The 26,313-nt window shown below is 41.9% G+C and overlaps 2 protein-coding genes across 4 annotated transcripts in view; both read right to left on the bottom strand.

The window, feature by feature from the left end:
* Positions 1-284: 284 nt before the first annotated feature.
* fbxo18 (F-box DNA helicase 1) lies at positions 285-17,267 on the bottom strand. 2 transcript variants are annotated; one of them, XM_079494892.1, is made up of 22 exons: positions 17,147-17,267; positions 16,809-16,887; positions 14,453-14,608; positions 13,687-14,186; positions 11,613-11,758; positions 10,413-10,542; positions 10,053-10,237; positions 8,982-9,056; positions 8,740-8,828; positions 8,298-8,466; positions 6,757-6,970; positions 6,479-6,566; positions 6,277-6,372; positions 6,017-6,153; positions 5,784-5,883; positions 5,299-5,465; positions 5,081-5,150; positions 4,780-4,974; positions 4,168-4,293; positions 3,892-3,998; positions 2,408-2,542; positions 285-1,188 (listed from the first exon to the last, which is right to left on the bottom strand). In XM_079494892.1, the coding sequence occupies exons 2-22, from the start codon at positions 16,825-16,827 to the stop codon at positions 1,027-1,029; spliced, it is 3,066 nt and encodes a 1,021-aa protein (XP_079351018.1). In that variant the 5' UTR covers positions 16,828-16,887; positions 17,147-17,267; the 3' UTR covers positions 285-1,026. The 2 variants fall into 2 exon arrangements, with proteins under 2 accessions (XP_079351018.1, XP_079351019.1); XM_079494893.1 differs by lacking the exon at positions 17,147-17,267 and adding an exon at positions 16,999-17,136.
* A 6,916-nt stretch (positions 17,268-24,183) lies between these two features.
* Positions 24,184-26,313, bottom strand: part of tmcc3 (transmembrane and coiled-coil domain family 3) — a gene marked incomplete at its 3' end in the record, with an annotated part of 47,152 nt that continues 45,022 nt past the window's right edge. For both annotated transcript variants that reach the window (XM_079494905.1, XM_079494906.1), the window contains exon 5: positions 24,184-24,489. In XM_079494905.1, coding sequence (XP_079351031.1) covers positions 24,184-24,489 — 306 coding nt within the window. The remainder of the gene's footprint in view (positions 24,490-26,313) is intronic.

Here is a 26,313-nt window from a genome sequence, read left to right as displayed (position 1 = left end):
TAACACACACAAGCGTTATTAGTTGAGTTTTCTTATTGAAGTGCCTCTGAATTGTAACGGTGTGTTTATGTCAGTCAGCGATGCGATCCGTACCAGCACCATATGCACGGACTGGAGAGAGGCGAAGTGTTTCTCTCCCTTCGGCTCATGTAGCCCTCATTGTAACTACAAATATTGTTCCCGAACAAACAATGTGGGGTCACTGCAATCCGCAATCCAAAATAATGTAGCCCTACTATAATGCAGTCAAGGTCCCCCAAAAAATATACTACAGTATGTTCTGCTCCATTCTCTACAGCTTTTGGTTTCCAAAAACAGTAATTTATTGTAAGCAAACAAAAACAGTAAACAGCAGTTTCATGTCTGCTTATTTTCATTTACATTAATTTCCTTTGATGTGAAAATACAACAAATAATAATAATACCCATCCGTTACTACATGTCAAGGGCACAATACTGGAGTGGAGTCTGTCAAATCCCGCTATTTCCTTCTTCCCATTGCGCTGCCCACGGAACTAGGATTCGCCGCCCGAAGGGCGGCGAAATTCTAGTAAATGTACAAATCAAGTGGATGAATGTCCACTTACAAACACGGACGTATTGTCTACCGTGTTATTATTACCACCATAGAGCAACCGGGAAATATCTGCAGGAAATCATAAAGAAACAATTCAGTCTGTGACGGTTTACATAAAACCTAAATTAAGTCCTTCTAGCCCAAAAATGACATGGGTTCAAAATACAGCCGGTCTTGTCTTGCATGTCTCTCCACTCTGCCCCTTCCAGTCTATCCAATATATACAAACAAACATGATCTTACAAAAATAAAATTAAAATAGAAAAAGCCTATTTCTAAATATTTCCTGTAAATAATCCCAGGTTATTTTATGCCAGTAGACAGTAGAAATACACATTATACCTTTAAAAGTCCAAACATATTTACAGCACACCAACAATGGAATATATACAGGTAATGTTTAGGGCCAAACTGGGACATATGCAGCATTAGTATGAGAGTGTGTGCATCTATTGCATATTATAGATCCTTGCATAGACGGGCGGCAGCGCTGGATCCTCTTCTGTCTTGGGCTGTTCGAATATCCGCTCCGACTGCAGGAATGCCGTGGGGCCTATGCGTTGCCACACACACCTCTCACACAGTGGGCCCCCAGCTTCCACAATGTCCATCTGGAGGAAAAACAAGACTTAACATTGTTGTCTCGCATCTGTGTGACATTTAGTTTTTGACCTTTAAAAGTGGTGTTTCTCAACCAGAAAAACATAATTCCAAAACGTGTCATGAAACCATCCACCAAGGCATCTAGTAGCAGAACTAGTAAAAACAGGTGTAGCCCCAATAGAGGGTATGCGCATGCTTAAAGTGAATGGCACATCGAGTGGCAAATCGAGTGGCAAAGTAACATGCAAAGTGAGTTTAACATTGTTTAATGCAATCAGATAGGACTTTTCTGTTTGCATGTATGGGCTGTCAAGGCCAGAAAGTAGTTTTTGCCACTCAGTAGGCATTCCTGCATAACTTCCCTGTTTGATGATGATGTCACGCGCATACCCTCTATACAATGGTAGGGGAAACACTGCCCTATTACGCTCTTAATCCAGAGTACGTAATAGTGCTAATGACAGAGTGGGGAAATTCAATTCATAATTACATCAGATTTAGATTTACTTTCCTGCGCAGTGGGTTTACCAATCGATCTGAACTTGCACTCAGCCATTGGCATAATGAAGATAGTGAAGGCGCATTCCACATATAAGCCCCGACAGCGAGTCGCAGTCGATTCCCGAGCCCGACAGCCTTCGCTGCGTGTCACTCCCCGTCTTTCTTTCCCAGTTTCTCTCAATCAATAAAGGCATAAAAGCCCCAAAGATATCTTTGTGTGTGTGTGTGTGTGTGGTTAGGGATAGTTTTATTGCGTGTGTGGTTAGGGATAGTTTTATTGCGTGTGTGCGGTTAGGGATAGTTTTATTGCGTGTGTGCGGTTAGGGATAGTTTTATTGCGTGTGTGCGGTTAGGGATAGTTTTATTGCGTGTGTGGTTAGGGATAGTTTTATTGCGTGTGTGCTGTTAGGGATCGGTTTATTGTGTGTGTGTGGTTAGGGATAGTTTTATGCACGAGTCGGGTCAGACTAATCACGGCACCATCATGCTTGCACATTGGCATGTCATTGGCTCTGGACACCTATGAAATTGTAAAACAGTCGTCGTTAATTTGTTTGGCGCAGCTGTTGCTTACTAGTCCGCCATGTTTTTGATCTGCTGTATTTTTTGTTTTTAACCTGAAATGGAAAACAAACTAAAAAAAAAACAAACGATACCCCACCCTACATATAAGATACACGGAAGGCATGCGTCTGTGTGCAACTGTGCATGCGTCTGCGTGCTTACATATCTCATTGGCCGTTTGCACGTGGCAAAAGCTGAATCGGCCATGATAGAGTTTCCACATTGTCGGACAGAGCAGGGTGGAGGCTGGCCCTCTTGCGCCACGGAGCTGATCATTTCTGACCTGAGGGAGTACTCCTGGAGAAAACAAGGTAGGCAAAGGCATGTCAGGTAGATGATGGGGCACAGTGGAGAGTGGAGACTGTAGAGTTGTAGGTGTGATTGGAATGGTTTATGTCACAATTTAGCCCAGCACTATCGAGTTATGACACTCCCTTCTTATGTTGTTAATGAAGAATATACATACAAATACAATACATAATCAATTGGGTTGATGTACAGTTGATTTGGAATTTGTTTCGGTGTGCTGAGATTCAACAAGAACAAGAAGAATGGGGACGTAACGTAACCATCAGGCGACCAACAGTTAAAAACACTACAGCATTGTTCCAAGCACGGAATCCTCAGTGGGTGTTGATGAAGCACACACGTCAGTGACATCACTATAGTGTCACGGTGTCGCAACCTCCCTTTCAACTAGGGATGCGGGGTTAACCGGTTAACCCCTTGCATCGCTAGATTCAGTCGAACGTTGGAGGTCAGTCAGTCAATTAATAAATTACTTGTTAGCTTGAACTCACAATGCAATACTTTGTTTTCAAGATTCTTGTGCACAAACGTCAGTAAATGGTAAATGGTGCATTTATATAGCGCCTTTATCCAAGATTGTGCATTACATTCACCCATTCATAGACCGATGGCGGCGGAAACCATGCAAGGCACCAACCAATTAGGGGTTCAGAGTCTCGCTAAAGGACACTTCGACACCATCTCTGGGGGAGCCCGGGTTCGAACTGGCAACCTTGCGGTTACCATGCAGCCACTCTACCCCTGAGCCACTGCCGCCCCCTGAGCCACTGCCGCCCAAGTAGCATTACAAAGTTATTATATAAACACACTTGTTTTACTGTAACGCTAGTGTCACTATTCCTCAGGTACATTTTTAAACCAAATTTCAGCAATGGGCGATCATTTTGAAAGTGGCTCTCACTTAAAAAAAAAGTGTGGGCAACCCTGAGTTAGACAATCTGAGATCTGATCTCTTCCCAACGATACATCTGGTGACATCTAAATTCAATGTAGGGCAAAAACAAATGTTATCTATAATATATACAGTATACACGCACTGTATAAAAGGCGGAAAAAATGTAATTTTTAGTCCTGATGGCGATAATGTGGTGGAATGAAACAGAAAACAAATGCAAGGGTCGAAGCCATGAAAAACCAAAAAAAATGTGGGTGGGGGTCTGTGTTGGACGCCTGCCCACTGACCTTGCTGTTTTAATGTTTGATGTTTTTAGCACTTGATGTTGTCTGATATGCTTAGTTTTTTGTATTTTTTTCCTGTAAAGCACTTTATGCTGCACTCGTGTCATGAAAGGTGCTCTATAAATAAAGTTTATTATTATTATTATTATTATTATTACCCCAGCCTGAGTGAGGATATGACCGACGCTATTGCTGACAATCAGGTTAGTCTTGGCACGGGTCACCGCCACATACAGTAGGTTCCACTCATCTACTGCAATCCTACCTACGGAGGAACAAACAGAACAAAAAGAGTAAAGATGATGGAGTTGGAAGGACTGGAAACTGCATCATTTTGACTAGATTGTACAACCATCACCGTCAACTAAACTTACAAAAACACAGAATCACAGACATACAGTACGGACACACACAAACATTGACATAATACACACTCCATGAGATGCCGGCCCAGCGTCCAAGGTTGTGTCTCTCACAGGGAACCTTGGCGAAGTCATCAGTGATGATCACAGTGTCAAACTCCAGACCTTTGGCCTTGTGGACTGTTCCCAGGATGAAGTCTACAACAAAATAAATGTGATGTGCCAGTGAGGGAGTGTTTAAGAGTGTGCACTGCTGTGTACACTGTACACACTGTGGCAGTGTCGACTAAAACTATGATGAAAAATGTTCATGGAGTACTTTCTTTCACTGACGAAAACGAAATAAAAACATAGCTATGATGACTAAAACCAAGACTAAATATATTGACAATTTTGTCAACAAATTACTAGACTAAAATGTTAGGGAGGGACTCCCTAACAGAGGGAATCTACAAGCTCACAACGTTATGAGCTTGTAGATTGGCCATCTTCGCAGACAAAATAAAACTGTAGATTTAGTTGACTAAAATCTAAAACTAGACAAAAATTTAAAACATTTCAGATGACTAAAATATGACTACAGCTAAATGACATTTTATTCAAAATACTATGACTAAACTAAATCAAAATTGCACTGTGGGAGTATGTGTATGCTATGCTTCCTCTGTGCACATGCATGCATACCTGCATAGCTCATTTGGCTCTCAAAACAATTGTTGAGGCGTTCCACCAGTTCGGGGATGCGGACAGTGTACTTTTCCACCACGGCCACTTTGGCCGCTAACTCCAGGTCCTCCGCCTGTTCTGCATATCTTTTCAGGCCGTTGAAACCCCCCATTTTTGGATTGTGGAAGTTGCGGATGAAGGAGTCGCTAATGGCTTTAGAATGAGGAAAGGAATAAAGGGGAATATAAATTCCACAAACCATTAATTTGATGCTAAAGATGAAGCAAAATGATAATGTGAGTGAGTGTGCCTGCCTCACATCTATTGCCGCCTGACTTCATTAGTGTCCATATATCCAGAATCTTTTTCAGGCTATCCGCCATGCTTCCCTGGGAGATAAGCAATGACAATTAGCACATTACAATCAAGGCATTTAGCTGACGCACTTATCCAGATCAACTTACAACTGCGAGATCACTTTTACATTTCACACACAGGTCAAATACTCCCACCCCAACAAGTCTTATGGAGTCTTACTCCAACAAAGTGAATCCTGCAGCTGGGGTTGGCATCGGTGAGTTTCACGGCTTCACTGAACACGCAGGTGTTCGTACGGCACAAAATAGCAGTCTTCCCCTGCACAGACACGCCCTCTGATCCATTCATCGCAGCAAATGGGTATGTGCTCTCGTCACAAAACGTACCTGTGGGTGGACAAGGTAACATACAGGGAGGAACAAACACACACAGGCACATACATAGAAAACAGTTACAATGCGTCGCTGTTTTCAACACTAAACTACAAACACAAAAAATTTCAACAAGTAGTACCCATGGTTGCATTAACAATTTGTAATTGGTAATACATTACGGATATAATCACTATTGTCAACAACAGAATGTGGAGGGGTGTTGTTTTTCTTTTTTGACTGCTAGTTTTTTTTTCAAGTCATGTGTATTTTGTATGCTTTATTGTAAAATCATTAAAAAAAACTTTGATGACAAAAAAAACCAAGTAGTACCCGGCTGGTTTCCTCCCACTAGAATCTTCTTCTTGATTCCCTTGCACACTCTGAGAATGGTAGCGGCAACGTAGGCGATTTCAGCACCAAACCTAAAACTCTGGAAAGAGGGATTAGCAAATTAGATTCATTACAGTACAGTTTCACCGTCCTGTGTGTGTGTGTGTGTGTGTGTGTGTGTGTGTGTGTGTGTGTGTGTGTGAGAGAGAGAGAGAGAGAGAGAGAGTGAGCACCTGTGTCAGGTAGTAGATGTGAGTGTGTTCCACCATGTGCAGTGCATTGACCGCCCCCCTGAAGGTGTAGATCTGCTGGTGGGGGTCTCCGACCAGTATCTTCCCACAGGGCGGAGACAGCATGATGTCCAGGATGGCTGGGAAGGAAATTAAATAAGAAAGGCAGAAAGGATGAAAAGGCGGGAGGTATGAAGCAGCAATGTAATGTACCAAATATAGACAGAGCCAGAGCAGTGTGTGCGTTAGTACAGCGATAATACCTGGAGTGCAGTCCTGCGCCTCGTCTATGAAGATGACATCGATGGACATGTACTGGGAGAGACATGGATTTTGCAGCTGCCACAGCTTCAGATAACCTGGTGAAAAGACAGTCCTGTTGAAACCGTCAAACCTTTCTTTCATCTTTAATAAATCTTTATCCCGCTTAGCGATGAACAAAGCTTGTAATTGCTGCTGACTTACCGTCGTGAGTCATTCTATAGCCCGCTTGACTCCGTTCATTAGGATTTCTCATTTTGTCCCAGATATTCTGCGCATCTTTCACATAGCCCTGAAATTTCAAAGAAATTCACAAGCATGACAACCAGTGTCATCTATTTACCACCACTGTCAGTATGTCAAACGTTTGGCAATGTGCTATGTGGGGGTGTTGTGGAAGTAGTTTGCAATGTGCTATGTGGGGGTGTGTTGTGGGAGTAATGTATACATTTGTGAATGTTTTTGTGTGTCTGTGTAAGCACCCTCAATTTCTCGTTGGCCAGTTCTACTTGGACTCCCTTGTTGTTTTTGCAGGTGGGAGGGACATGGCTGGTGTTGATGAATCTGTCCGCTGAGGCCATGTAATTATTGAGAGTCTGCGTGACAACCTTGCCATTGATGAATCCAGCACGGCCTTCAGGCAGAACACGGCTTGTGGTCAACGCCTTCAGGTCAGAGCCCAGCTTCTTCTGGTATCTGGTGTAGGGAGGCAGAGACAACATCAACATGACTAGCTGCAGGAAGACAACTTTTCATCCAGTGGACTTAAGATGTTCAGGGGGGCAGAACATATTTTGTTCACTAGGAATCGAATAAGTGTTTTTTAATAGAAAATACCCTTGCATGTCTCATTTGTGTGGTTAGTACAAGTTTTAATTATTTTGACTCGAAGGGACGACAGCAACAGCTGTGTGGCTCAATATAGATGGCGTAGTTATCATTTATGGCAGTCATGGTCTGTATCTTGTTAACAATGTGATACAGCTCCATTACATTCATTTGCAACTAGCATGGTACAGAAATGCATTATGCATGTATTCTATGAATGTGTTATGAATTGGATATTATCATGCCTGTAGATGGAGCTGTGGCCCATGACTTTCTAGGTTTGTGGGTTTAAAGGGGTTTCCTTACAGCTCTGCCGGGAGATAGAAATGTAGCCATGTTTGTGAGATCCACAAGTGTTCTGTATAATACTGCAAGACAAGTCTTGAGATAAGGAGTCAAAGACAACGCGTGAGTGTGCTGCTTTCTTGGAGTGACGTTACCACCACAGTATGCAATGGTTATCACAAATTCCACGCCAACTGCATTGCCATAGGAGGCGCGTGACTATAACATTCGACGAGGCAGGGGACTGCTTGGGGAGAAATTTGCATTCATTTATGTATTACTAATCTCGTACACATAAAAGCAAGATCCTTATAGTACTGAAAATGTCTGGGCTGCCTTGGCTGGTAATCGAGTCTGGCAGTGTGCCGCGGGTGCGAATCCCGATGGCCTTTACTGCATGTCACCCCCCCTATCTCTCTCCCCAATTTCCTGTCAGCCTAGGCCCTACTATCTGTCCCTCCATAAAAAATAAAATAAAGGCTAAAGCCACAAAAATAAAATTAAACAAAAGAAAAAAAGAAAACAAAATGTCTGCATGGAAAACCGCACTGCTTCTTTGCTGTATGCCTACCTTACATTTAAAGTAGTATTGTTTTGGGATATTTTGGAAGGATTGGTTGAGCGGGTCTTTTTCGCCCCTGTGCATTGCCAAAGCATTAACTGTGAAGAGGCAGGGCTGGTTCACACCAAACTATTAACTAAGAAACCTAAATATTATAGGCACTCAAATGTATTGTTATTGCTACAAGTTCTACATGAATACCAGGAAATCTGCAAGCAAACTCTGAGGATTAATAAACGCATGAACAACAACACCAGGTTTTTTTTAGTAACACAAGCGTGCATTGATATGAAGACTTTATAGAGAACGATAGATGCAATAAGGAAAGGGATGGGACTGGGGACTTGCATTTTGCCCACGGCACCGAAGGCCATGGAGTGGATGGTCTTGCAGATCACGTTGCTGGGGAAACGACTTTGTGCCTGAGTGGCCACAGACTTGTTGAAGGCCACGTAGAGGAATTTCAGGTGTGGCCTTTGTTCGGCATACCTCACCAGGGTGGTCGTCTTCCCAGTACCTAAAACACATCAATACTGTCCTGTCATGTCATGTCGTGACACTTTACCACTACGTTCGTCGTTCATGCATAACTCTTACTCGATTAAAAGCATTGATAGGACTGCTATCACAGTTTTATGAGTAAAAGTCTTTAATGACTCATATACAGAGGGATTGTATGTAGATGCAACATGTAACTTTGTTCAAACTGACATTGTTCATGAAAGTATAACACATGGCATCACATTAGGAGACATATTAACGTGCTCCTACTGGTGAATGGTGCCTGTACCTGCAAAGGCCATGATCTTGACCACTTGGTCGTTCCTGATGTCATGGCTTAGGATCTGATGCTGCTCATGGGTCATGGGAACCTGGGGCCTTAATGGCAGGAAACAATATGGAACACAAGCAAAAAACCTTTTATTAAAATGTGTTTGTTTTTTTTGTGCAAAGGTTGTTGTGCAATCCATAAACCTTTCAAATCCAAGGAATTAACAAAAGCCCTGTATATCAATGTCTTTGCAACCTTACCCGCTGTGATTGATGTAGATTGGAGTGGGTGCATTCTCCATCAGGTGAAGTACATAATAAATATTGTAGTGCAACCTGGAGTAGACATGGGAGAGTGTAAGGGGGAGATATGAAAAAGTATTATTCTAAATAAACCTGAATTCATTTATTTATCATTAGGGAGGCTATTGCTATTGACCACGATTTAAAATCTCACAATTAATTAACCACAGAGGATCACTATAACCGTGTAAAGAATTAAATAAAAGCAATTCTCTGCTCGGGTCCAAAAACCAAGCAGAGAAAAACTAAAACTTACAGCTTACATAGATGTTTAAAGATGTAACAAGTATTATCCAAAGAGAAACAGTCATATTTTGTTTATTTTTTACTAATCATTGATATTATTCATTCACAAATACATGTTGTGAGGAAAATATAATAAAACCTCTACAATTTTATATACCCATAACATTGTCGAATACACATTTACGCATGATAATCGTGAAACTCCGACTCCGTTGACCCCCAGGGGTCCTTGAGGGCTAAATGATAGTTTGGAACCAAATGGGCCATTGTGGGTCTGTAACTCTGAGGGTGTACATTTGTACACCCTCACGGCCGGGCTCCACCGGGGCGCGTCAGCGTCGCATCAGCGTCGCGTCTCCGTCACCGTCAGGGAATGTTCCCTTTTTAATCAATGAAGGGTGGCTCCACTGCCCGCGTTGCGTTGCGTTGACGGAGACGCAACGCGTGCATTAAAATTGAACCGGTGCGTTTTTTGACGCACGCGACGGAGACGCAACGCGTCCGGTGGAGCCCTGGCGTCAGAGTTAAATTAACATTGATTTTACAATACAAATTGGGGTCATTAATGGTGGTCCTTCAAATTAAAATGGTTGAGAATCACTGCTAGAGCCGTAAAGAATTCTCTTATGGGGACCCTGGCATATCATTTGAAATGGGGGTCCACGTGCAAATTAGTGTCAATTTGGGGGTCCTTGACGTGAAAACGTTTGGGAACCACTGCCTTAAAAATAAGAATCGTACCATCGCTAAGATGTACAGTACACTGTATACCATGTCTCTCACCTGTTACTGATCCAGATATTGTTCCTATCCAGGGCCAGCAGAAATGTGGCTATCTCACTCAGGAACTCAGTTATGGCACTGCGAGTCATGGTGCCCTGGAGGTGAGACACGAGCGCCTGCACGTCCTTCACCGTTTCACTCAGCAACAAAATCAAAGCCATTGCTGCATAAGTCCTATTAGGGCCCTACACATTGAAAAGAAACATTTAAGTTAACATTTAAAACCATGTATACAGTATGTGAGGGAAAGACGGAAGGCAAAATGTATACTTTGTTGCCCATTTTGACTGAAAATACGTGAATTTTGTGGAGCGAAACGGTTGTGCGACGACAAATTAGCTTCAACAATGCAATGCTCACATTTTGTGGGATTTCTGGAAATCTGGAGGTGATGCAGGCCTCAGCTTGGGGAAACAGACGATGTCTCTTAACACACTGCTGAACGTCTTCAGGCCTCACCCTCTCACCAGGCATATGTTGAGCCATCAAGCTGATGAGTGCATACATTCAAACAAACATGAAAATTAATAACTTATTAAAAGGGGTTGGAAATGGAAATACTATTGTTAACTGATATCTAGGACGGTGTTTGAGATCTAGGCATTACTCCCACTATTGAACTGACCGTTTTATTTGTATACATTAACCCATTTTGACCTGAGATCAGATTCTAAAAATGTCTTCTACATCCTGACAGTTTTCTGAAAAAGCTGTTTCTATGTCAGTCATTCTTTGATTTTTCAAAAATAGCAGACCTACAAGCTCATAGCGCGCCACTCGGTGGCGCGCTATGAGCTTGTAGATCTGCTATTTTTCAACAGCTAAAGCATAACATAATGCTAACATCAAAAGGGGTTCCCGTCCAAAATGGGTTAAGAGAACACCAGACTTTTATACATGTCCAATACTGTTCACTCTGCTGTTTTCCTTTCACTGTATCAGCATGTGTCTGAGAGCAATGCACCAAGGCAATGGTGGCTGATGTCAGACTGACAATTGGGGGGGTGCAGAGCCATTGAAATACGACAACTCCGTTCACTTCATAGGGCCCGTCCAATGGCGGCTCTTCTACATACTGTAGACTTCTACTGTCGAAGTGCTAGGCGAAGAGTGACAAGTCCTGGACCGGAAGTTGGCAGAATGCACTGTACTCAGTCAAACAGCCAAGCTTTAATTATCTTAAATTCCTTTATTTTAGATCGTTTTTTAGTAATAGTACAACATAAACATTACTGAGACTTTAGTTGTCACTGTGCAATACTTTAAAACTATTGTCATGTTGCACACATGCCTGAAATTGCTCTCATTTGCGCCGCCCTTGTTGAAAACAATGTATTTCAAACTCCAGCTTGTCACACTACAGGGCTGCATGAACAGACCCCTCAATGGCGCAACTTTCTCAGCTATATGGCTCGGGGGGGTGAAGCCAACATGTAGCCACAAAGTTGGCTACATTGTAACACGCAAGGGTTAAATAACACAAGATTTTGCTGTGAACATTTGCAAGACTTCTTGACTCCAAACTAGTGTGTCTCCACTTACAAGACAATAGAGAATTACCTGACTAGTTGACACACACACTGAGTCTGTCGTCTCTCATTCAATTCTAGAAGTACGCCACTCTCTTCAAGGATTCTCCTGACGGTGGACATTGTATTTTTCTCTCCCATAAGGTACCGGTAGTACTGCTTCTTCAGGGGAGCAAACTGCACACGACAAGACAAGACATACGACAACACATTAAGGGTTTTCACACTTTTCTATGTAGGGCCATACAAGGGCAACTGGCAGACCGGGGGCCACATGCATTCTCCACCTTCAGGGAATGTGTCCTGGAGGTTAATATCGGAATATATTATTGAATTCAGCTGTTACAATTATATGGAAATATGCAAACATGATCCGCTTGAATTACTTCAGTCTATAATATTCTAATGACAATTAAAAATGTATTTTTTTTTTATGTTGTCCAATGTATTTGCATTTAAGAACTTCATAAAGTTAACTACCTGGTAAATGCATGTGAATTTAAATAACTAGAGCAGTGGCCTACTTGGAACGATGCAAGTTTGGAAATGAATGCCCCACCCAGTTATATCTGTGTCCCTTTTATGCCCATATATGGAGTTCTTTGTCAGGCATGCCCAAAAATAGAGTCTATGCAGAAGTCAGAACACATTGTCAGAACAGGACAGCCCCATATATGGAGATATAGGGGTGATCATGTGTGATCAATTGGCTAGTTTGGGCCCTGTCCAGAGCCTGGGCTATTTTTAGTAGGGCATTTATTTACGAAAAATCTAAAATACAGAGATAAGGTGTCTGCCGGACAGTATACAATTTAACAAATTATAAATTAATAATGAATTTATTAGTGGACAACATTACATTGGACAACATAAAAAAAAATACATTTTTAATTGTCATTAGAATATTATAGACTGAAGTAATTCAAGCGGATCATGTTTGCATATTTCCATATAATTGTAACAGCTGAATTCAATAATATATTCCGATATTAACCTCCAGGACACAATGCAAAACGCACCCAGGGCACAGTACCCCCTGTGGCCACAAGGGGGGGGGGGGACAGACAATATCTCACAACGGGTTAGGGCTAGTAGGTTTAATTACTGAATCAACTTTTTTAACACTTGCACACTTCATTCATTCATTACAGATTCCCACTAGCAAATCAGAGCTCAGGGGGGAGTTAAAAAATAACTTATTTTCTATCCATTACACACGCCATGAAGCCTTGAATTCATGAAGATTTGTTTATAAGCCAATAATTCAATGACTGGGTGGCTGGTCCGGAGACTCCGCTCGTCTTCCACTACTCCATAAAGGTATTTAGGACGCTCACAAAACACGTTTACAATTCAATTCACACTTCCTCTGATTGGACAAGAGATGTTCCATTGCTTTCGTTCCAACCTCGTTTCAGACCAGTTATCTTAACCTCAGTGTTTATGGGGCTAATGGGGGTCTTAAAAGGCTAAAACACTGACTGCCACCAATAGTACCAACAGGAAGAAGTTGCACTACGGCGTGCTGCAGAGACAACACGACTGAGGGTTGTGTCAAGGAAATTTGGAATACACTAAGCTGTTATACATTTAAGGAAATCAAATCACTCATGGGAAACTATGAGCAGCTGTGTTCTGTCTTTGTTGACATTTGACCTGTGGTTCAGACATGGACTGAGGGAAGGGTCTTCCCACTGTTGACACTGTGCTAAGACCCACCTACTCTCCCTGAGGGAGAAGATGAAGGTATTTAAGCTAAAGTCTGACTGGTTTGTGTTGAGTGAGTATGTGGTGTTCCATTGTAACGCTTGAATGCTGGCTCTGAATTCGAATACTAAATTCTAATACTTTGAAAGTCTGAATTGTTGCTGAATTGTCTCATTATGTTATTAAACTATGTTACTTATAAGTGCTCTCCAACAGACTTCCATAACATAGTGGTGGTTCCACAAACAGTACACAGACAATAAAGGGGCCAATTGTTTTGAAGTGTGCCGTTTGCAGATGACCAAAAAAAAAAAAAGAGTTACAGAAATAAAAATCTGAAATGAAAAAAAAGGCCATGATGAAAAACATGATAGTCAACCTAACTAGCATCTACTGACCTTGGGGTCTTGGATTATGTCGTTCCAGCGGTGGCAGACCAGAACGGCGTGGCGGTACAGGTCCTGGGCGGGGAGGAGGCTCAGAACCTTCCTCAGTACTTCCACTGGCAGATCATCTGCGCAGCCCTGGGGCTCCGCCAGATGACTGCTGCTGCCCAGGAGCCCATAGCAGGGATCAGGGAGTGCCTCCACGTCAATTTGTTCTAGATCTCCTCCTCCTCCTCCTCCTCCTCCTCCTACATGGCTGCCACTTTCTTGGCTCCAAATTATATCATCATCGTCATAATCATCATCAAATTGATCCTCGTCCCACATTTCGGCCGTTATCCCCTCCAAATAGTTTATTTGCTGCTCTTTCTGCACTAATGGCATGGCATTGGCCAAGAGACTGACGTCGTCGTCGTCTTCGTCATCATCCTCCTCCACTTTTGGCTGCTGTGGGTTGGAACGCATTACTTTCGTCACAGAAAAGAATTCGGTGATTCCTTTCTGTGGACTCACTGACAGCACAAAAAGAGAAAAGCAGGAAGAAATCTTTAACATGCTCAGAGCTAGATCCCAGGACGGGAGTAACCAAAACAACCTAGACACTAGTGCGCCAGACCAATTAAATGGTGCTTGATGCGGTTTAATTAATCAGAGATACATCTAGGCGGCATGGGTTTGATGTGATTATAGTCTAAATAGCTTATGCCAAATTGCTGAAGCTAGTCATGTCATAAAACATTCAGATTTAGCTTTCTGTGATGTGATCCAAGTCAATTACCAAGTCTCAGCCTCTTTGTGGGCGTCCTGGGGTGGAGTCCTCTGTGAGGATTGTTTTGGGCGACATTATTGGGTCGGGTGAGGGCATCGGTGCCCTCTGCACTTCTCCCCAAACGGCCACAATCCTCGGCACCGAGGTGCCTCCTCTTGGCCTTTGCTGAAAAAACATAGGATGTAGAAAAGCATATGCTGGATCATTTTCATTCTCATAGTTCTAATCTCATAGTTTGTTGATGAGCAGAATTAGCTTTCATTTATTAGTTTTATATATATAGCTCATAACGAGCTTATAGATTGCAAATTTTCGACAAAGACTTTTGGTGTGTACTGTAGAGTAGCAGCAAGCAATTGACACCGACAAGCACATTCATGAAACAGAAAAGTCCTATCTGTATAAAACTGCTTTAAACACATCAATATTGCACCTCTATGGACAGCTTGGGTCATCCTCTTTGTTTCTGTCAAGACTTTGTTAAAAAAAAAAATATTACAGTTGTCGTCTTATGGACTACTTACTTTCAATAAACTCCATGCAGCCATGATTTATTTCTGTGTCTGAGTTTAGAAGCACTGTAGTAATACTAGTAAATCAATCAACATCCTTGTGTATCACCTATTTCGAAATTTCACAGACCGTATGCAGGACGTTGAGTGATTTAAAACGAGTGCTTCCAAACTCAAACACACATGGCTGCAAAGTTTATTGACAGAAAGTTGCTCATAACTTAAGTGGGGGAATTTACTTTAAAAAAGGTCTTGACACAGACAAAGAGCAAAAATTAACTTTCCTTACAACTGCAATATTGGTGAGTTTATTGTTTATGTTTAATGCAATCAGGACGGGAACCCCTGTTGGTGTTTTAAGGATTATGTTATACTTTAGCTATTGAAAAATAGCAGATCTACAAGCTTGTAGATCAGCTATTTTTGAAAAATCTTGAAAGAAAATGTGGCGCAAATCTTTGAATATATATTTTCACAGTGAACGTTTTTAACTCATATCTTTGCTTCTGAGGGGGTCCCTGGAACAACATATTTTCAGATGGGGGTCGGCGGCCAATTACATATAATTTTTGGGTCCTTGACATGAAAAACTTTGAAAACCACTGACATAGAAACAGGTTTTCCTGATTTAGAAGACATTTGTAGAATCTGGTCTCAGGTCTAAATGAATGAATGCAACCAGATTGGACATTTCCGCCTGAATTATAGACGTAGACCTACCTAGGTTCCATCCTGGGGGCAAATCATTCCAGTGATAAAATAGCCACCAATGTAATAAAAAAAAGTCAACCAAAGAACAGGATCTCCTCACTGGTCAACAAAAACACCTTGACCCTAAAGGCTCATACATAGTCTGGATTTCCGGTGGTGGGGTGACCACCGAACTACAACATGACGTCACGAGCCACGGTGAAGAGCAAACCACCGCCACCGCTCCAGCCCTTCTCTCTGTTTTTACTCACCACCACTCAACGTTATTTCAGCTCCGGTGGTCAGCTCACCACCGGAGCGGTGGTCACCTCACCACCGAAAATCCAGACTATGAATAGGCCTTAACAAGAGCCCTTTCTTCGACTATGCATGCACCTCTTGGTACCACAGCACCTCAAAGGCCTTTAAAACAAGGCTCCAGACTTCCCAAAACAAACTGGTCAGGCTACTACTTGGCCTCACACCTGCCCATTTTGACAGGCTGGAATGGCTTAGGGTAGACGACAGAGTACAGCATCTTGCAATGGGTCTGGTCCACAAGATTCGCTACACCACCAAGATACCCATGTACCATGTCTAAATACTTCCTTAATGTCAACAAAGTCCACACCCACAATACCAGAGGGAGTTCAACAAACCATGTGCAACCCAGATTCGGCTCAAACAAGGGACTAAATTCCTTTTGCTCCTATGTCACCAAAATGTAGAACACCCTACCAACAGCCATTAAGACATGTGAATCCCTTGTCTCCTTCAAAACTGCTCTCAAAGGGCACCTACGGACCGCTGTAATTTGAAACTGGCCCCTTTGAAACCCCTCCCCCCTCACTGTATATGTTTTCCCCCCTTTTTAACCCCTCAAGATGATTTCCTGTTTTTGGCTATAGAAGTGGCTAAAGTAAATGTTATGATGAATCGAACATGGTGGACCCTATTGTAAACAAGTGTAATGGTTTATAGTGTCGTCCACAGTTAACAGTCTTGTACTGAGTTGTGCTTGTACTGTAATTCTCCATACTGTTAATAAATACTTCAATCAATCAAAGGTTCTATGTTCCCCACTTCTTAGAGTTAGGTTAGGTTTATTGTTTTAAGCGGAGAACATAGAACCTGGGGAACGGTTTCCACGAAATTCAGCTTACCTTTAACAGCGAGTTCCATCCTTGCATCTCTGTCTATATTAAACAAAACCTCTTATATGTGCTGGCTTTGTTGAGTCTACTGTATGAGCGGGAGATAGAGATAGATAACCGAGACAGACAGACAGAGAGAGGGTGGGGAAAAACGTTTAAATGCATGAAAACAAGCACCAAGTATGCAGAGTAACTTTACCATGCTGCAAGTATGACTCGAGTCAGTGCGAAGTTGAACTGCCAACAGTCCAACACTGCATTGCCGTTAGCCAAAACGTTAATGGTAACCTCACGAAGTCAGTTACGTTTCTTTTTCATAGAACAGTATTTTAAAAACATTTACTAACCTGTTAATTGTTTGCATCGAAAAATGTGTTTACTTTGCCTTCCGGATTCTTCTACTTTTCTCTAGGAATAGACTAGTATAGTCTAAGTTTCAAGTACATACCGCCACCTACTGCACCGGAGTATTCAGCATGTATCTGAATTAGGGATGTGAATGATCGATTAATGCATTCATTGATTAATTGAGTTGAGTTTTTATAAGCTTATCGATCGGTTAGTTGATAAGCAGCGTTTTCTTTTATTGAGAATCTTAATTTCCCTCAATGTCTAACATAAAAATCTACACTTTGCTGATACAAAAGGCATATTATATTCCTTAATCAAATAGTTATTTGACCATTTGCGATACAGGGCCAGGCAATGGCATCTTTGTATGAGAAATTGAATTAAATGAATTAAATTGTCTGTCACATCACATGCAAAAGCAGAGACGTTTCGATTAATTCGATTAGTTATTAACAGTTAAGTTTAATTGACTAATTTCTTAACAGCGATTAATCGATTAACGATTAACTATTAACAGCCCTAATCTGAAATACTTTATTTAATAATAATAATAATAATAATAATAATAATAATAATAATAATAATAATAATAATAATAGTAATAGTAATAATAATAGTTAATGAGGGAAGGTCGCTTAAATCTCCTTCAAATATTCCACAGCATTATGTTCCGGTTCAATCAATGGAACTAATATACTTTATTTATCATCAGTATGACAGTATCACAATGAGTTCTCTAACTCATTTGTCAAGGTTTTAAAGAAAAAAATACCATGACATTTTTTTTGTGGCATTGGCACTAAGCAACCACTAGGCGGTAGCATCCTCTCAATTGTGTTGTTGGCCTTTGGGTTGTTGTGGCATAAGGTGGTCATGTTTTACCATAGTAATAAGTTACATCACCCAGCAGTGTGCTGCCAGGGCCGTGCAGTCATGCAGTGTAGTTGAATGGAATGAAGCCTGGCAGAAACAGGGCATTTGGCACAACAGGAACAACCATGACATTTTTTTTGTGGCATTGGCACTAAGCAACCACTAGGCGGTAGCATCCTCTCAATTGTACTCAGTCATTGTGTTGTTGGCCTTTGGGTTGTTGTGGCATAAGGTGGTCATGTTTTACCATAGTAATAAGTTACATCACCCAGCAGTGTGCTGCCAGGGCCGTGCAGTCATGCAGTGTAGTTGAATGGAATGAAGCCTGGCAGAAACAGGGCATTTGGCACAACAGGAACAAGAGAGGGAGGGCAGATATACACAGTCTAAAATAGCCACGCTAGATAAGATTCATGCTCTACAACAGTCTGAACATGAACTGCACTTTATTTATTTACTGTATTTTAAACCGAATGTTTTGTTACATTAATGTGCCCGTCTAGATGTCATACCACTCCCAAGCTTTTCTATACTGTAATTATTGTGCCGCTTTTTCTACAGTTGATATTAAACACAAGAAAACTAATTTTGTTGTTCTTTTATAATATTTATATTTATATTTATATATATATATATATATATATATATATATATATATATATATATATATATATATATAAAGATTGAATGGTGTTTGGTGTAATAACTTATGACCTACCCTGTATCATGTATATTTGTATTAGTTGGTGTAATAACTTATGACCTACCCCCCGTATCATGTGTATTTGTATTATTTGGTGTAATAACTTATGACCTGCCCATATCATGTATATTTGTATGATGATGCAATCATAAAGAAGTTTGACCTAGATGTACACTACAGAATGTTGACAGATGCTGTCAAGGATAAATGATGAGACTTATTCACTCATAGATCCATTGATACTGTGGTGATATCTCTATAATCATTCAGTCATATTCACTGAGAGACTGTTTGTGAAATGTATACATACATACGTGAGAGAAACTCAGAAATTCAGAGACCTAAGTATAGGCTACATATGTCAATTTTGTCATATTGAACATATATAGCCTATTTTGTTTGTTTTGTTATTCACTCTTGATTTCTACTGTTCTGTTTAGGTTTCACACTCAATACTGTTCCTATTACACTGGCATTACTGTTGCAGTGTTGACACCTTAATTTCCCCCTGGGGATCAATGAAGGTTTATTCTAATTTATCTGTACTTCGATCTAACCAGATTGACCTAAAGTCCAACCAATTAAACCTTAAGTACTATTTGGTAAACCAATACTTTATTCGATGGGGTTTGGCTCTGTACTTTGTCTGCTTTTTGCCCCACTCCTCTCAACCAAATCCCTTTGCCGAAATTAGCTGATTTACACGCTCACATGGCAATGCATTGTGAGCTTGCAGATCTACTGAGTTGGGGGCAATTTTCCCCCCAGAACATCTAACAATGGATATCGAGATGAGTTGAATAGAACAAATTTCTTAATCCATTGGCAACAAAGGGAAACTGTAGGGTGCCATTTCTTTTAGAAAAAAGATGATTTATTTTCCCTTTTGAAAAAACTGTTCGAACCATTCAGAAACAATCTGAATGCAAAAGATTCTGAGAGGGGAAATGCCTCTCTTCAGGGCAGGAGACAGAAATAGCATTTGGGACAATTTGGAATCCCACAGGATAAGACCATTGTCTATTTGAAGTGATTATATCATTTCATTGGAGGACAGCCATAACATTCTGTAGAAGACACATCCCCATTTGGCATTTTGAAGAAAAATATGACAGTAAAGATTAATTTAAACTTGAAAACACGTTTTGTTTTTTAGCTCAAACTACTGCATTTGCTTTGAGCTATCCTTAACTGTTGCGTGTCAAAGTTTAAATTAGCCTTTTAAAGGAGTAGTTCACCCCAACAAATCACTTATTTTCTATCAATTACACACATCATAAATGCATTTTGTTTTGTTTTTGTCGCATTCCTAAGCCAAAGACTTCCCTCTCCTCCAGAGCAACATTAGTGACTTCCTCCTGGGGGATCCCGAGACATTCCAAGGACAGTTAGTCGATGCGTTTCTTCCAACCGGACCTTGGTCTGCCCCGGGGGACGTGCCTCGAAGACCTCCCTAGGGAGACGCCCGAGAGGCATCCTAACCAGATGCCCGAACCACCTAAGCTGGCTCCTTTCCAGGCGAAGAAGCAGCGACTCTAATCTGAGTCTCTCTCCTGTGACTCAACTTCTCACCCTATGACCTCTCTCACCGTTGACCCGGTCATCAAATTATTGGCTTAGGAATGAGACAAAAACAAAAAACAGCTCCATGAATTCAAGGCATCATGGGGTGATAGAAAATAAGTATTTCTTTGGGGTGAACTCCTACTAAGTTTGGACGAATACGCTGCATTGAAAGGCATTGCGCCCGCATCGTCCATCCCCTTCTTCAGCCTGTTTTATACTTTGCCCTGCGACACAGTCACACGACAGAGCATAAATTAGGCATTATTCCCAATCCCATCACAGTGATACAGGAGCATAGAGCTACAATTCATTGTCCCTCTGTCCAATCAGACATTAAAGGCATGATATTGACATAATCCATTTGTTCTGTTAAGGTAATTAAAAAAAGGCATTTCAATTAAATAAGCATCTCCCAGTGATGTGTTATTATAAAGTGTTATTATGAAATCCAAAGTGCTCATGTAGCAGGGTAGCCCTGCCTGTAGCCTAACATTGCCTTTAGCAAGAGGGATTTCCCTATGGTTTCCCATGCAGGACACCCGGGTTGGAATCCAGGTGGTCACACTGCATGGTGCCATGTGACCCACACTGGCCGGGTTTCCAGATGGTTCACTGAAGAGCTCATCAGATCTCACATGTTGCACTGCATTGACATGCATGCATTTGTAACGAGGGCCTCAGAACACAGTTGGTGAGCTGGACACTAATGGAGCATCCTTTACAACAGTGGTTCCCAAACTTTGGGACCCCCAAATTGACACTAATTGGCCCACAGACCTAACCTGACTCCGCCAGATGGGGCAGCAGAGAGTACACTGGGTTCCCCCCTCCTGCTCCCATCTGGGAACTCTCAGGCAGACTTGATGCCCGGCCACAAAACGGCCTGGCCAATCAGCAGCAGCTTCTAGCAGCTTCTAGCAGCAGCTTCTAGCTTCTAGCTGCTGCTGATTGGCCAGGCCGTTTTGTGCCCCATTTGAAAATATATGCCCATAAGAGAAGACTTTTACGGCTCTAGCAGCAGAGTTTCATTTCAAGGACCCCCCAGTTTGACAAGCATTAGTCTACGGCCCCACATTTAATGGCATTTCTATCTCCGGGACCCCCAATTTATGTTGTAAAATCAATGTTAATTTAACTCTGAGAGTGTACAAATCCGTACACTCCCCTAACGGGTCCATTTGGTTCCTTTTGTACACTCTCAGAGTTACTGACCCATAAGGGTCCATTTGGTTCCAAATGATCATTTAGCTGGGGACCACCTGGAACTTCCTCAAGGACCCCTGGGGGTCCCCGGACCCCACTTTGGGAACCACTGCGCTAATGGAGCATCCTTTACAATTCTTATGTGGAACACACACTGTAGTGAAGCACATTTGGCATGACAAAAACTGCATATCTATCAAACGTAATGAAAGATGACACATTTCCCTTTTGAAAACGGACTTAGAGGCAGAAACACCTTTACATACACAGCCTCACCCACTTGTAATGGGTTGCGGGGGATGGAAAAACTGAATAGATGCTACACGCTCAGATTTCTTGTGGTGTGTGGTCCTTTGTTCCGTGGCCTCAGAGGGGCTGCAATATACAAATGAGCATTACAGTGATATAAAACCATGTTAAAAACAAACAGCTTTAGGCTTTCAGTAGGCCTATATACTGTAAGATGTGTATAACTGTGACTCCGGTATAATGTAGGCTAGAAGCCGCTAGGGTGCAGTGGATGGGACTGACATGTACACAAAAACAGTTTGGTTTCGTGAGGCTTACACTCATAAATTGTCCACAGTAACAACAAAAATGTTCTAAATGTTCTTCAAATATACACAGTACAGTACGTTGACACAGTAGAAATAATGGGCCCTTCCGGTGCATAACACAGCCAGCTGGTACTGTACCAGGGGTTCTCAACCCGTGGGTCGCGACCCCTCGGGGGGTCGCCAAATTATTTTAGGGGGTCCCCAAATTATTTTCACGATTTTTCAAAAATAGCAGACCTACAAGCTCGTAGCGCGCCACTCGGTGGCGCGCTATGAGCTTGTAGATCTGCTTATTTTTCAATAGCTAAATTATAACAATGCTTAAAACACCAAAAGGGGTTCCCGCCCAAAATGGTTTAAGGTTATTGTAGCAGTCAATTTATATTGGGGGTCGGGAGGGGGCGGGGCGGGGGTCCCGAGACATTGCCAAAGCATTTCCGGGGGTCCCCGGCCAAAAACGTTGAGAACCCCTGCTGTATACGAGGCATACTGTAGGCGTATGCGACTTTCTTGAACGATAAATATTTCATTGTATTTTTCCTCAAGACCTTAGGGCTTGGAGCACAAAGGGCCTAAGTGACATTTTCAGAATTTAATAGAGATCAATTGATAGTTATTTAATTAAAAAAAACATAAATATCTTAAAATAAATTCCTGTTCTGTATAAAAGTATAGATTGCTATAAAAAAAACGTTTTAATTAAATAATCAATCAATGAAAAGCTCACATGTAAAAAAATAAATCACATACGCCCTTGGCGTTCCAAGCCCTCATTATGTTTTGATACACACTACTATCTGCATTTGAGCATAGGAAAATCGCTGATCAACACTTAAAATGTTTAGTACTTTAGTCAGACATGTGGTGTACCCGCTTAAAAATGACTCCCATAGGACATGGAATGGTTAAGACTGTATTATGTTCGTCCAGCAAATGGAAAACATGCTCATCATACTGTGCATGTATGAGCTTTAAAATGTTGGTGCAGCAGACTGCGCCACAACAAGACATTGTTTCACAGCTTAAAAAGCTTAATATAAAGGACAGCATTTGTTCTAATTTTGTGCTCCTAATAAAAGTGTACTCTTTATTTAAAGCTGCAATCCATAACTGATCTTAAACACCCTGAGCGCACAGGACGAAGTTCTCCGCCGATTATGTGTTAGACGGCCCACCGCGGTCCTGTCGCTAGTCGCGGTAGATTTAATCATACCTCCCGTTGTTGTCGATCGCCTCTAGAGTGTTTTGGCTACATCTAGCTGCTTCAGCCACATCCGGGATAACATCCGGTCCGTCGGTAAAAGTGCTCCACTGCTATAAATCGCTGGGCGCTATGATTTAACGGATTAAATAACTCCAGGCGTTCGGGGTGTTCAATAAAACATTATTTTAACCAATCTGGTAGAGTATACGATACAATTAGCACATCTACTGCAGTAGTTGGAGGTGGTCTGCCTACTCTTCCATTGAAAATGTTAGACCCTGTCAGACACACCACTGTCCGCCCCTTTTCTGAGCAAAAACACTGGCGTCTCATTCAGGAGACAAGGGTTGCATCCCGGGGAGGACATGACAAGTTATGGATTGCAGGTTTAATGCTCTGTATGGTGACACAAAACCAGGATCTCCAAGTGAAAGAGGACTAGTCGAAAATGTCTGTCGCGTGACTGCACCTGTGTGGCGCTTTATCTGATTGGTCATTGCCAGGTGACTTAAATGTCACTTTCAATTGTAGTGATGCACTGATGGGGTAGTGTAATTGTGTCACCATCTGTGTGAAGCACACCGTCAGCTTCGTAGACAGTGTGTTTTGCGATGCAAGGGGCTCTTTCATATTTACATTAAGGTGGGAGGAAAGGAATGAATGCATTTAAAACTGAACAATCAGCATAAACACACAACACACACATACACCACACACACACATGCACACGACCCGCTTTGGACATACAAAATGCAGAGCCATAAATAAGACATTGGAAACCATTCAGAGAAGGAGAGAGCTGGCATAAAGCTACATGTAAACTCCATAATGTAATTTTCACGATAATATCCCGCCTCCCATCTTCAGTCGCGGGCGTCTTTATAAAAGATATGATATGAGCAGGGCGGAAAAAGGCAGGGCTCCGGCTCAGTGCGGGACGAGCAAGCGTTCGAGTGCCGACTGCAAGTGTTCCCAGTTCTTCCACAGCAAGGCCAGCAGGGACGCGCACACGCAGGTGAGCGCCAGGTGCAGCCGGCTCCGCAGCAGCGGCGCGGCGAACTTGGCCACCGTGGAGACGCAGACCAGGATGACCGTGACGACGGCCAGCATGACACTGATGCATTTGCCCAGCAGCACCTTGGTGTTCATGTTCTCCAGCTGCTGCGGCGTCTGCTGCTGCTGCTGCTGCAGTTCCACTTTGGACACTCGCGTCTGGCACGCCACTAGGGCTTCCTAAACACGCGCACAGACACACATACACACATATATATAAGGTGTTCGTATTACTGTCTTTGTGGGGGGACACCATTTAGAATTCACCTGCTGGCCCAGCCTAAGCCTAAACACAGCCAAACACTAACCCCAAAATCCCTAGCCTAAATCATGAAACGACTATTAAAGCCCAACTTTAATCTGAATCTTCAACTTTGTAGCTAAAATCTTTAAATATTACTTAAAAGTAAAACCTAACCTTTCGCTCAAGGAGACCACAAAAATGTCCACAAGAGTAAATTACTATGACTGGTATTACCATCAGTGTGTGGATTTCTGACCTAAACCACACATATAATATAGTAGGGAGAAACACAATAAGGCAAGGCGTTTTATACAGTAGGTCATACCATATCCTACTTAGATCCTACTATATAAAAGTCCTGCTATAAATCTACTATTATATCCTGCTATCTTACTATTGAAATTCTTACTAGATAATGGAAAAAACTGTCATGCATTTTATCCTTGACCAATCGATCCCGATCAGAATTTGCACATGATATGCATTTACGTTTGACATATGCAAGGAGTTAAAGGACCACTTCACCACTTTTCAACCTCTGAGTCTCTTCATATAATTGGTCCTCACTAATGATCATGATAAAATAGCACAATTGTTTTCTACTCAGTCTGTGTCACAGTGTCTCATAGGAGGGCTGTGGGCAGTTCAGAAACCTGTCCACCAGTGACATCGATGGGGAATCCAAGCTACTAGAAACTGCAGGCTTTCTATTCCTGAAAAGTTGCAATGAGAAAATGGAAGCCATCGTTCTCACGATAATAAAAATCTAAATATATATATTGTTTTTAAATCTTGTTTAAAAAAAGAAAATTGCCTAATGATGATGTCACTGGTGGACGGGTTTCTGAACTGCCCCTCCCATGAGACACAGACCGATTAGAAGAAAATCGTGGTATTTTATCATGAGCATTAGTGAAGACCAATTATATGAAGATAATTGAAAAGTGGTGAAGTGGACCTGAGAAATGTTTAAAAATCTTCCCCAAATGTAAATAACATTTGAATGTACTCTCAATTAAGACTGCTGTGGGTGGAAATGTCAGGGAGCGACTCACAGAGCAGTGCCAGGGGGAATTTCCAATTGGCTCTGTACATAATTGTAGTCAACACTAGTGTTCAGAATACCCATGTCCAGTTCCAGTTCATTTTCCCATAGCTTTGTTTGATTGGCTGAGCAGCAAATTTGTAGCGGAAACACACGACACCTTCATATATCTTTCCTGTAAAAACCAAACATGCTGCTCTTAGTCAAACGAAGCTATGGAAAATGTAACTGGAACTGGAAATGGGTATGCCACTTTCTGGAAACCTGAGACTATAGTTATAGCACAGACTAGAGCCTATTGTCCAAGTGGGCTGGACCTGGCCTTAAGGCAATAGACAGACACACACACACACAACACTGACAGAGTGAGAAATAGCTCGCTCAATAGTGCTAAGTTATAAAGGTCTTAAATGCAAGGTAAGCAGCTGACCCAGCGAGGCATGGCTACATGTATAGACCGATATAATCCTCTGTTCATGTACATAGTCAAAGCGCAGAAGCTTTAATTATAAAACCGTATCAAGAACCCGCAGTAGCACTCAGCGTGCTACTGGGTTGTGGTCCCAACTTACTTTGTCTGCAAATAGTTTGGGTGCATACATGCCTGGTTATGGACTAGTTAGATACAAATAATCACTTTATTTGTGGTGCATCATCAGCTTTCATAACATGCTCCTGTGTGTGTGTGTGTGTGTGTGTGTGTGTGTGTGTGTGT

This window comes from Electrona antarctica (genome assembly GCF_951216825.1).
Source record: "Electrona antarctica genome assembly, chromosome: 23".
Classification (NCBI taxonomy): Eukaryota; Metazoa; Chordata; class Actinopteri; order Myctophiformes; family Myctophidae; genus Electrona; species Electrona antarctica.
The sequence above is the reverse complement of the archived record's forward strand: the minus strand, read 5'-3'. Positions and strand labels throughout refer to the sequence as shown.

What these genes read in the sequence shown, in the direction of transcription:
- fbxo18 (XM_079494892.1), bottom strand. An exon ending in CTATAGAATGACTCACGACG is followed by an intron (nt 6,373 to 6,478) that starts GTAAGTCAGCAG and finishes TCTTTTCACCAG; the next exon opens with GTTATCTGAAGCTGTGGCAG. An exon ending in GGCGCAGGACTGCACTCCAG is followed by an intron (nt 6,154 to 6,276) that starts GTATTATCGCTG and finishes TTTCCTTCCCAG; the next exon opens with CCATCCTGGACATCATGCTG.